This window comes from Nestor notabilis, unplaced genomic scaffold (genome assembly GCF_000696875.1).
Source record: "Nestor notabilis isolate BGI_N333 unplaced genomic scaffold, ASM69687v1 scaffold9192, whole genome shotgun sequence".
Classification (NCBI taxonomy): domain Eukaryota; kingdom Metazoa; phylum Chordata; class Aves; order Psittaciformes; family Psittacidae; genus Nestor; species Nestor notabilis.
This window is the reverse complement of record NW_009917873.1, coordinates 26991-39086: the sequence shown is the minus strand read 5'-3', so window position 1 is coordinate 39086 and position 12096 is coordinate 26991. Positions and strand designations below refer to the sequence as shown.

The following is a 12096-nucleotide window of genomic DNA, read 5'->3' as shown; positions in this document are numbered from 1 at the left end:
CTGCTGGGCTCCATCCTTCTGCCAGGCAGGATCCATGCTGTCACCTGTCCACTTACAGAAGGATAACCCATTACGTTCAGAACTGATTGGTGATTTCTGCCAGCACCAGGCAAGTCTACAACTTAAGTGGTAGAAAGAGACATGAGGGATTTCCAGACTGTGTTTGTTTAGTGTTTTTTCTTTGTTGACCCTTGCCTGTCACTGTAGTCTTGGTGTCAGTATTTTTGGGCACTGGTGATATGACAGGGAAAACCCTTTTTCTCTGATTACTTTTTGTGGACTGAAAGTATTGTGTTTTGAAATTGCCATAACATTAAAAAAAGTTAATGTGTCAGACTGAGCCATATGGCAAAATACTGGCATTCCCCTGACAGTGAAGGAGAACTTGATGGCTCTTGGGTTCGTTTTTCTGTGCCAACTTTAATATGTTCTAAAAAGGCCAAGTGCAGTCAAAAGACTTGAACAAAACTATGTGCCCATCCTACAGTATCATTGTTTTGTTGTGGTGGGGTTTTGGTTTGTCTCCGGTTCAGAAACTATGAGGTAAATAGAGTCCCTGAGACATTTTTGAGATCTGATTTCAAAGTTAAATTTTTAAATTCTAATAGTTTACTTCATGCTCTCTCCCATCCTCTCACTGCACCCAGTTAAGGGGTTCTCAATGCTGGCATTTGCATCAGTCAAGAACTCTTAAATACTATGAAGATTGTATAATTTCTCACTATAAAGCTGACTCACTTAGCTAGGGAAGAATATCTTGGACAGTTTAAGATCTGCTCAAGTGTACCAAATTCAAAACAAACTGAACTCTTTTATGTTGGAGCCAACATACTTGTGCTGGGGTTTTGTTTTGCCAGATCTGTTTACTTGAAGCAAATAATAATTCTAGATAGTAAAGTTAATCATAGGACCAGGTGTTCATAGAAACAGTGGAAGTGGTCTGCATTTCTAAATAATTTATAGTACTCTTCAACTTTGGTATATTTTTATTGTCCTTTCCTGAGTGCTGCTGGAATTTACGATGTACAATGTCGCTCTTACTGTCCTTTTTAATTTACTCTTCCCACTGTAAAAAAATAAACTGTGTTAGTGGAAAATAAATCTGAAACACTTTGACTATGTTTGTGGAACCTAATGCAGCCCTAAAAGGCAGGGGTTATCAAATACTGTATCTAAGGATTAAATTATTTTCATTGCATTGAAAAATCTGAAATGGTTTGAGCTCCAGGAACTAATCACTTTATCCTTGCATTGAAAATCTTCCAGTTGAGAGTAACTAACCTGGACTATTAATATAAACTTTCCCTGATATTTACATGTGAAAGAAAAGCTGAACTTATTCTAAATTATTCTTTCTTTTTTCTTAAACAGTCCAATGATGATAATTACACAGAAGATCACTAGTTTGGCATTTGAGATTCATGATGGTAAGATTTCTTTAAACTGTGTTTAATTATCCATAGAAAATACATTTTAGGAAAGTTAGTCATGAGTCAGTGGGTTACTTTAGTCCGGTGTGTGTGTTACGACAAAACATATTCTTGTGCCTCGGTTGAGTCTTTTGATCCTTACTAATGGAAGTACCAAGAAATGTTGCTCAGACACTACAAAAGCTTTGAAAATGCTTACACTGTGCAGAAGATACTATTTATCAGAAGACCAATGGCACTTCTGGGGCCAGTAACTGAAGACTACTGACATATTTTTTTGAGCTGGGGTATTGATCCTGATAATTGGCTGAATAAATTCAGAGATCACTGTTGCTGACAAATTGCTAGGAAAAGTACACATCACTTCAGTCGTTGAGCACATCTTAAAAGCCTAGTATGTGCCATATATGCTGATTTTCATGATGTTTCATTTTGTTTATTATCATAATTACACTTGCTACTGAAGTGTCAGTATGAACAAGGAGATTATCTAACTATGTTTCTGTCTTTTCTGCTCTCTGATTTATACATCAGATAAGTGGGCCCTCGTTATGACAAAAATGAATCCTACTGTGGGTTTTCATGGATAGGGTACCTAAATGTTTAGTTACCTTTAAATTCAAAGGGGTAATTTTCATTTTAAAGTTTGATAATATCATCCAATAAATCTTGCCAATTATCTTGAACCACTTGGAGCTCCAGCTGTTGGCTGAAGATTTGGGAGTGTAGCCCCAGCCACCTGGATCAACCCACCTGTTCTTCCAAAACGAAATTTAGTAACATTATGTGTGGTGTTTAATATGTTTTTGTCTCATATGCATCCTAGCTTTAGTGCTGTTGGTATTCTATTTATTTCCATTCTTGTCAACACTGTCTAGAGAAGCCTGTAGGAAACAACACTGATGAATATGAGAAGTCGGGAAAACACCTTTTTGTAAGGATTCTTGTATGAATTAAATAATGCTAGGCATATCTAGCTGATGTTTAACTTCCAGAGAAAATACTTTCAGAAGTATTAGTCTTGCAAGCTATAATCAATTAGACTAGAGAGTACATAAGCTAGATGAAACAGCTAATTATAAGGAAGTAATAATTCTAGTATCCAAGATAAATGCTTTCTCTTACTATTATTTTGCTAGGGGAAAGAGCCATTCTCAATTTGCTGACATCATGCACAAATAGTGGATTTGTGGTATGAGAAAAGCATGTGAGCATTCCTGGTAATCTTGGAACGAATGTTACATTTAGTTAGATGTATTCTTAACTTCCTTCATCAACCAGGCTGTCCTTTTATTCCCTGCTTAATTCAGATAATTTGTGTTTTCCCCATAAGCCCAGTTTACCTTCATTCTAAATTTCTTGTAGATACAATTGAGTTCTGAGAATAAACCTTGAAATTTTGTTCCTTGCTGACCTCGTATCAGAGATCCTTTTTAGTCTTTGTCAGCCTGTGGGGGGTAGCTCATATTATATTGGAAAACTTTCTCTCTGATTGCAATTGTCCTTGAGTGGGATGATGACCATTGCTGGGAACAAAATGTGAGCATGACTTTCAGAAGTTGATGTGACCAATGTGAACTCAGGAACAACTGCTAGTTTGGTGTCAGGAGATGCAAAGAAAAGATGCACGGGGGAAATGGAGATTATACTGAAGCAATGATTTTTAACCATAGACAACTTAAAAGGTGTCCATCATGAGAAATTATTGAAAACAAGCCTGCTGTAAGTGGGCTTTTGTTCACTGTACGAAGGTCCATGCTTCCACTGGAGAATACTTTGACCTATACTGATGGGCTAGGAGAAAATGTTGAAAATCAGTGTGATTAATGGTACTCTGAGCCTATAGTCATATCAGCTAAGCTGTATTAGTTACAGATTACTTTATTCCTCCCCCTCCCCACCTTGTTTTTTACATACTGCCAAGGAGAGGTAATGAAAACAAAGATCTGAAAATAAGGTCTTTGTGTATTGGCCGATCTTGGTAAGCTTCAAAACTCTAGTTGTAGTTAGGTTGGCTTTGTGGTAAAGAGACATCTGGACTTGATCTTTTCCTGGCAGCCTGTTCATTGTGTTCAGCTGGTTTCAGTGTTAGATTTGAAAGTCCTGAAGAGAACGGGATGTAACCATGAAGGCCGCTCACTCATGCTGCATATTAAAGAGTCTGTCTAGCTAAGTGAATATGCTTGATTCCAAATTGAACACCAGTATGGAATCCCATAAATAAATAACTACCCCTGTAACTGCTATATCCCTCCCTGTGCACTCACTGTGGGGTTTTTTTTTTAAAGCAGGAAAATGCTATGCAAGTTGCATAGATAGTTTTAAGCTTGCTGTGTAATACTGACTTCAGAAGGTTGCATGGATCACCGATTTACATCTGAGTAAGTTTGGAGTGTACCTTTGGTGTACTCTGACATTTGGGACGGAAGCTCTTGGTAGTTCTTGCCTTCTTAGAGTTTCTTGTTACTTAAATGAATGCTGCCAAAAATGAGTGGTCAATATGTTAAGTTTTGCTTTGTATTTCTTGTTGGTTATATTTGGCATTACACATGTATATTCTAAAGGCAGAAAGATTTTTGCATTATTTGGAGACTGCTTGTGGCAGTGTTTATACTTCATGGCAAGATTTAGATTTACTTATGGAACACTTTAGGCAAATGACAGAGTTAAGGGAGAAGAACTATTTTGTACTTCAGATCCTATATTCTGAATTTTCATAAAATTTAAGACTGGCATATTTTGGAGAAGGAAAACTGCGTTGCATTTACTCTAGAAGTAAGGGCCTTGTCTACAGATGCAGATTAGAAAGGCTGTAAAATGGAGGATTATACTTGCACAAGAAATTTCTAGCTAAGAAATGGCGGCAAGTAGAGAAACATTTGCAATTTTAAGGTACTAGAAGTTAAGCAGGGGAGAAGAAGAGAGAGATTGTCACTGCCTGACTCTGCATCTTGCGATGAGTTCATACAGCATTTTCTCATTTTGCTTATAACCCACTCATCCCCACTCATTTTACTGCAAGTCCACACGAGGTGAGGGATCTTTACAGGAAAAGACCCACATCCAAATCTAATCTCGCTAATCTCTATGTGCTTTGGCAGCTTGTTTTTAATTCTAGTGCTTAATGAATCTTAAACAAAGAGTCTCTTCAAATGTTTATATTCATAACCCATTAAAGTTCTGGAGCTCACAATGTATTTATTTTTAAATCTCCAAGAGATTCAGCCAGCAAACCCAGGGAACACTAGATTTGATATTTAAAAGAGAAAAAATCCTCTCACAGCTTCCTCCAATCTTGTTCTAATTTCTTTAATTTAAACCAAATAATACATAAAACTTTAATACTGATCTACTAAACATGAAATCTAATTCTTCCAAAGTATTTTTTCATATTAGTATGTTGTATTTTTCCACCAATAGTGGTGGCTAGATACAGGTAGGAAACCAGAATCGTAACACTCTTCTGTCAGCTGCTTCTAGGTTTCCAGAGGCTTCTCATGCTTTCCAACCACAAAAAACCCCCAACCTCTTTGTTCCTATGTGTACCCTTCTCCCATCCCTTCCTTATGCCCTGAGGTTTCAGCTCTGGAGTTGCTAATTTTTTAAATGTGGTTTTCCTGGAGTACTGCTTGCTGGGGTTTTTTTCCCCCCTTAATTATTGTTTCCTCCTATGTATCTGGTGCTCTGCATTTTTAAAAGCGACGGAGTAGATATGGATGTTGGTTTAGTAAGGCACTGCATTTACTGGGAGAACTAAAAGGAGGTGAAGAGCACAGGGAATATGCAACTCAAATGATGCTTTTTTTTTTTTTTCTTTTTTTTTTAACCTCTGCCATTTAGTTTGAATGCTGTATTGGTGAAATGCAGTTCAAGGCGAGTCTTACACCAGCATTTTAGGTCTCACTTACTTTGCTCCATCATCAAGCTATTAGGCTAATGGCGGGATTATTTTATGCTGTTTTTCCTCATCTTGCTATTCTACTATGACAAAGCTGTAAGATTTCCAAATAGGCTATTAGAACCTATTTCTGCCTGCAAAATAATGAAAGCATAGCTTCTGTCTAGTATGGCCCCTGAGAGGAGAGAGATTTCAGTGTATAGATAAAATACATGGAGAATGGGAAGATGAGGAAAAAGAAACAAAGGTGATGTTGGAGAAACTTATGTGCAAACACTGTACTAGATGGGATACTACAACATACGCTTTGGAGGTTTTTCAGATCTTTTTTAATTATAATTAGAACACAAATTTCTTGTTGGTTTGCAGCTAATGACCAGTCCCATCCAATGTGCAGTACCTGCTATTAGATTAATAGTGGTGGTTTGGTTAGCTGTTCTTGAACAATGTAACAGTGTCAGAAGTATTGAAGAATTTCTTGGTTTAGTTGATATAAATATTTCTCCTTTATCTTCAGTTAACTAGATTCTTTCATTTTTATCAGAGGCAAATACTTCCCATACTCAGCAGAAAGACACTACATCTCTCTAAAGACAACTTTACTAAAGACAACTTTAGTATTGGTCTGCTCTGGCTCAAAGGCTGGAAATGTGGATGTACTAAAGCACTGAACAGCTCATGTATTCTGTGTGTGAGATGTGACATTTCAAATTTATTTAAAATACCTACAAAACCAAAACGGGGATTACGAGGCTGAATTGTCACAACATGACCCTGTGGTAAAAAGGAACACACCGTGTTTTGGCCAGCTGCTTTGATTAAATGGGGCTTTTCCTTTGTAGTGAGGTGGTCAGTTAAGAATATTGTTATCTTTATGAAAATAAAGGTCTCAAACTGTTAATGCACTTTTCTGGTTTCAAATAGGCTTTCATATTATTGTTATATTAAAAAGTGTATTTGGATCATTGCTATTGGGAAAGTATGAGCAAGAGAAAATTGAACAACTCTTGAGACAGAGACATGTACTTATGCATGTAGAACTAGATATCATTTTTGGTTTTTTGATAGGTCATCATGACCCAGTTCCACTTTATAAGTTCTGGTTTTACAGCAAAAAAGTTGCAGCTGTTTAACCAAGAATGTTGTTTTCTAATTTGTTTGTTAGTTATGTCAGTGAAACTGCTGTGGTGTGTGGATCTGTATTTCTGGTAACTTGGTGCTTTCTTCTTATGTCCAGGAGTTCCTTCTAATGCTCTCTCTCCAACTGTCTCTTGATCCATTTTCTTTTCCTTAGGTGCTCCCTCTTGTGTTTGTGACAGCATGGTCATTTATTGTTTCAGTATCTGTTACCAAATAACTTTGATCACAGTACATGCATTAGTGTTTAAAAGAGTTATATTGTATTTCTCCCCTCTGAACTCTTCAAGTGTTGTTCTGGACCAATATTTGCTTGCATGGCTCTCTGGGTATCAAAACTTCTGATTTTTCTTGCTTTTTGTAGTTTCTTTGTGTTTTTACTGGGCTGGCATCTATATCTGTTTGGTTTTGTTGCTGCCAATGTGCTAGTAACAGCTAAAACTGTTATTGTCTGCCTGTCTTCAGGTCTTAAACTATTTTAATAACAGCATTCATTGGGGCTTAGCCAGCGATCCATTTCACAATCTCAAAATTGACTGTAATTACAAAAAAGCCTGTGATATGATCTCCATATTTAAGTATTATTATTGTAATACAGGCTTGTATCTAAGCAATATTAATAAGTAACTGATTAGCCAGATCCCGTGCAAATACAAATGTGAATATATTCAAGCAGATTAACAGCAATGCTGGGGTGGTGCTATGATACGATTGTAAACGTATTATTGTAGTGAGAAGCATGGTAGTAGTCCTAATATGCCTTAATAAAGCCTAAATGGCAGGATATTGATGTGTACCTTAAGTTGTGACTTTGGTTTTACAAAGTTCTTTTACCAAGGAAGGGGCATAGGAGCATTTCTTACTTTACAGATAAGAGAACTGAGTTATGGTTGCTGAGTGACCAAATGATTTCACTCTCTTAACAGATGTTCAATAAAACCCATTTTCTCTATTCCCCACTGTGTGAGGTGGTAGCAACTAAAAGCTGCAGTTATTGCAATAGTCCTGTTTTAGGACAGGAGAAAACAATTGTCATAATCCCCAGAGAAAGATTACAAAACTTCATGAGTTCCCTAGTCAGTGGTGTGCTGTTAAAGTGGGGTTTCTTCATCTCCAATGTGAAGTAGGTAGGGAAGAGCTATGATTAATGAGGCCTCTGTTCCCATGGGCAGATACACTGCCTGGGAAATACTGAATGTATATATATTAATTCATTTCTCATTAGATAAGCATCAATGTAAGAGCACCTTTTCCATGTGTATTTTCTATGAATTAAAAAGTCTTAACAGTAGCTTCTTGAAAGCTTTCAAGAGTATGACAGAGGCAGAGATCAATCGTTTCCTTGTTCTTGCATGCTATATGCAGAGGTGATAAATGGGCCTTCAAGCCACTGAGAAGACATTTAAATGAAAGAAACCTGCAACAAACTGATTCTGGGAAAATCACTGAAGTGACCTCAAAGAAATTGCTGGCTGAAGGGAGATCTTAGTGAGACAGGGAAATGAAAAATTAATGGAGGCGTACTTGCTTGTGGTATGTTTGAGACAACATTTGTATTGCTCACCTGATCATTTAGTCCTTAAGTGTGGTGTCCCTGCTCATGGCAGGGGGGTTGGAACTAGATGATCTTAAGGTCCTTTCCAACCCTAACTATTCTATGATTCTATGATTCTTACATATGTATATAACTGAATCCCGGTTTAAATATGCCAATTCTTTCTTCCTCACCTCTCCAAAAGTATAGGTCATATTTCAGTGGTTAGATATTTCTGTTTCAGGTTTTTGTACTGCTTTTATGTACCACATAAATGATGTGAAATCTTTTATTTGTCTAATTACCTTTATTTAGTGGTTAGTCTGGCTTTATGCAAGTTCATTTGAACACACTTTATGACTGCATCCACTTTCTGATTAAAGGATGTGAATACTCACATGGAGTGTAACAGTGAAGGATGCTCCTGCTCTGGTCAATTTGCATTGTATATGCTGTGAGAGGCTGAAGGCTGTGTATGGGCTTCTTCCCTAGAGTAGTCATGTCGTGGTCTACATCTATCTATAGTTTTTGTGTTAAATTCAAAGATTCACTACCTGAGACCTGTAACCTTATGGCCTTGAAAGTTAAAGGGCCTTTCAAAATGTTTCTCCCACATGTTTTGTTGAGCACAGTTACTGACATAGAGATTTTTGCAAGGAGATGATGTGAAATGTAATAATGGGGAAGAGAAGCTGCCTGCATGAAGTTAGGAGTGATGTTTTGTCCTTGAATGTCTTGCCTTGAATAGGGGTGACTTTGCACTCTGAAGGATCAGGACCAAGGAAGGCATTTTTCTAGGTCATATTGGAGGAGAGGAGATGGCAAGTTGCTGACCCCTCTGTATTCTCAGTCGCTTTTAAGACTAGAAGTGCAGTTTTAAAGTGTACGTAGGGCATAGTTCTTGGAGTCATATGAAAACAAGTTACCTTCTTTTTAGATAACAAGTATTTCCGTAAGTCACAGAATTAAATGAGGTTGACTTCCCCTCTGCCCCCGAATCTTTTTTTGTCTTAAGCTTGACTGATTTTAATATCTAAAAAAAAAATAAAAATTGGCTCCAGTTAAAATTCCCCTAATGCTTGGATCAAATATAAAGGCTCCCCTCTGGTTTTACTGGCATCAAGAAGTGGTGCTGAAGGCAACCTTATTGTGACTGGAGGAGGATCTTCTGCAGAATCACCTGTTTTCATAAAGCACATTGGGATTTCACATCTATATTACCTCTGCACTTCCATCAACCTTGGTTAGAAATTGTTTGTTGAGTTCAGGCACTGCCAGGGAGGAAGGTAATTCACGTGGGATTCCATAATTTCATTTCCTTTGGGAACTGTGCTCATAAAAATAAATTTTGTGGTGCTTGTGATGGCAAAGGAAACTTGTGAATGGCAGGGAATGGATGTGTGCACTAATGTCTGAGCCAGTGGCGGGGCTGCAGAAGGAGCTGAAGCAGTCAGTCATCTTGGCAAGCAGTGCTGGTGGTAGAAACTAGGACTGTCTGAAGGAAAGAGCTCTGCTTCATCTCTGCCCCTGAGTGAGTGTGGTTTATAGTAATTGAAAGTGTTGAAGGTCGTATTTCTCACTTTTTGATGGGAGTACAAATTTTGAAGCCTATCTTTCAGGGGCAGGCCACCAACATTTCCGAAAGCAGCCTGTGTGGCAGGAAGGTAAATTCAGTCTTGCTGATGAATTTAGATTTGGCCTGCCTCCTTCTGCTGGCAGGGGTGAGGGCTTCTCCTTAGTGCTCGTGAAAGAGAATTGAGCACCCTTTACTATCCTCACTGGACCTTGTTTGCAATCTTTACTTGCAGCATGAAGATGCCCTTGAGGTCTGCCTTAACTTTTGGATTGTTTAAATCTACCTTGCACTGTGTTCATACTATACATCAAGAGTGCAGTGACTAGTGTGATGTTCCTGAGTTACTGCAATGTTGAAAGAGGTTTGGGGCTTGTCCAATTTCTAGGGCTGGGAATAAGGGGGAATAAGACTTTGAAATCTTAACTGATGAAGGGGAATTTGTCAACACTTACTACAATCCTTCTCAATGCTTTCCTGACATCCATATGATGTCAGGTTTGGGTGCTGTTGGGTATAACTGAGGATACAAGAGTTTGTAGTTTTTTCAATGGTAAGAATTGTTTGGTCCATTTCCAGCAAAAATTTTACATGATGTAGTACCTCTGAAATTGCTTGAGGACTCAAGAAATTACACTGCAGCATGAGGCTTGCTCTAGTGAGTAAAGAAACCACTAATTCATGTGTGAGGGTTTAACTTTTCTTTATTTTTCCTTTTCCCTGTCCTCTTCCCTAGGAATGTTTCGGAAAAATGAAGATTTGACTCCATCACAGAGGTGCTTGGCTGTAAGGTAGGCTTTCGGGCATCTCTGGGAGTCTAGTTTTGGGGTGGGAAGAAGCTGGTGTTTTGTGTGCTGCCATAATGCTCTGTGGAATTGCTACAGTTTACATTCAAGATAGGGAGTTTACCCATGTAAAATGGATCCATGCTTTTCATGTTTATAGCTTAATTCATACATCTATTCTGGAAAATATCACTAGAATTAAGTTTTATTCTTATTTAAGAAAAACATTCTAAATTCTATGCAGTCTATGCAAATTAATGCCATATCAGGCAGGAGACTTTTAAAGTAGCTGGTGAAGGAGCATGCTTGTTTAATTCTGTTTTTTAGTATTTAACTTGCCTTTTCACCTTTCTTTATTCAGGAGACTTGCAAATAGCATGTTGTCCTGGGCAAAACAGTCTTGACTTGAGCCAATTTCCTTAATTGAAATTATTGCCAGTTAACACAAACCTTTGTTTACTGATTCAGTTATTAAGGTAAAAAAGAAAACATAGTTGAACAAACATGTAGGGAATCTCCCTTCATTCTCCTTCCCCAGGCTCAGCCTCAGACATCTCTACTGTGTGAGGAGAGAGTCACCAGAGTTCAGGACATCTGCCTGAAAATGCTCAGTACAGATTGGAAAGAAATAGTATGTGTAGAATGTTTTAAGCTGTGATTACGAGAGACACACAAACTGCTTTTCTACATGTGGTTTTACTGCAGTTAGAGTAAGCAATAACATGGAGTATGACTTTTCCTGCTGTGGAAATTCTATAGAACTACACATTCCGTCTCACAAGTTGCTTGTCTTTGAATTACAGACGCATGCCAAGTCTACTGGAGTATTTAAGTTACAACTGTAATTTCATGGGTATCCTGGCAGGCCCGTTATGCTCTTACAAAGACTATATTACTTTCATTGAAGGCAGATCATACCAACTGCAACAGTCTGAAGCAAATGGGAAGGAAGATACCAAATATGAACAAACGGATCCTTCCCCAAATGTAAGATGTATGACTCTTGCAGTGCTGATGCTTACGTAATCATTGCATGGAAAGCTTGGTTTGCACTATTCGTTTACAGGCATAACTTCTGACCTGTATTTGGAGTTCATTCATCAACAGTATAGTTCCCTATTCACAAAGTTAAATACTTATTCTTTTTTAAGGCAGGTTTTCTCCATGGTTTCCAGGCTGGATCTTGTGGATAAAAGCAGATTAAACTGAAGCTTCCTAACAAGCTTATATGGTAAAAAGCTGTCTTTAAATTAAAACACTTCATGCGTGATTCTTTCAAAGCATATACCGTCCATAAAGAAATGTCCTGGTAAGGCTGAAGTGCACATTTTGTCATTTTGTCATTTGAAAGCTGAGACTTAAAAGTTCCAGCAAATTTCCATGAACATTCTCAAATTCTATTTCTTTTTACTGTGTTCTTACAGCAAGTATAAAACACTCATACGTAACAAACTGAAAATAGTCATAGAGTTTCATTTTTCTTGATTTCATTCATGTAGAGAAGTGTTAAAGATGGATTTTGATCTGAAGGTGTAGTAAAAGATGGAATAGACAGAACACTGTGGCTAGTAATCCATACATTTCTTCTTTCTCTTTGTTCTGTTATTGGAAAAGAGGCCAAATACATACATAAGTCTGCTTGATCATACCTTACAAGAGAGATTGTATGGCCTGTTAGCTTGTTACTTTTTAAATTTTAGGGTACCAAATGCTCCCTTTCCCTCTTTTCCTATTCTCTC

The 12096-nt window shown here is 37.7% G+C and overlaps 1 protein-coding gene across 1 annotated transcript in view; it reads left to right on the top strand.

Annotated features, from left to right (window-relative positions):
* Positions 1–12096, top strand: part of MBOAT2 (membrane bound O-acyltransferase domain containing 2) — a 74301-nt gene that overhangs the window by 44826 nt on the left and 17379 nt on the right. The window contains exons 6-8 of the mRNA XM_010009443.1: positions 1372–1427; positions 10309–10363; positions 11161–11344. Coding sequence (XP_010007745.1) covers positions 1372–1427; positions 10309–10363; positions 11161–11344 — 295 coding nt within the window. The remainder of the gene's footprint in view (positions 1–1371; positions 1428–10308; positions 10364–11160; positions 11345–12096) is intronic.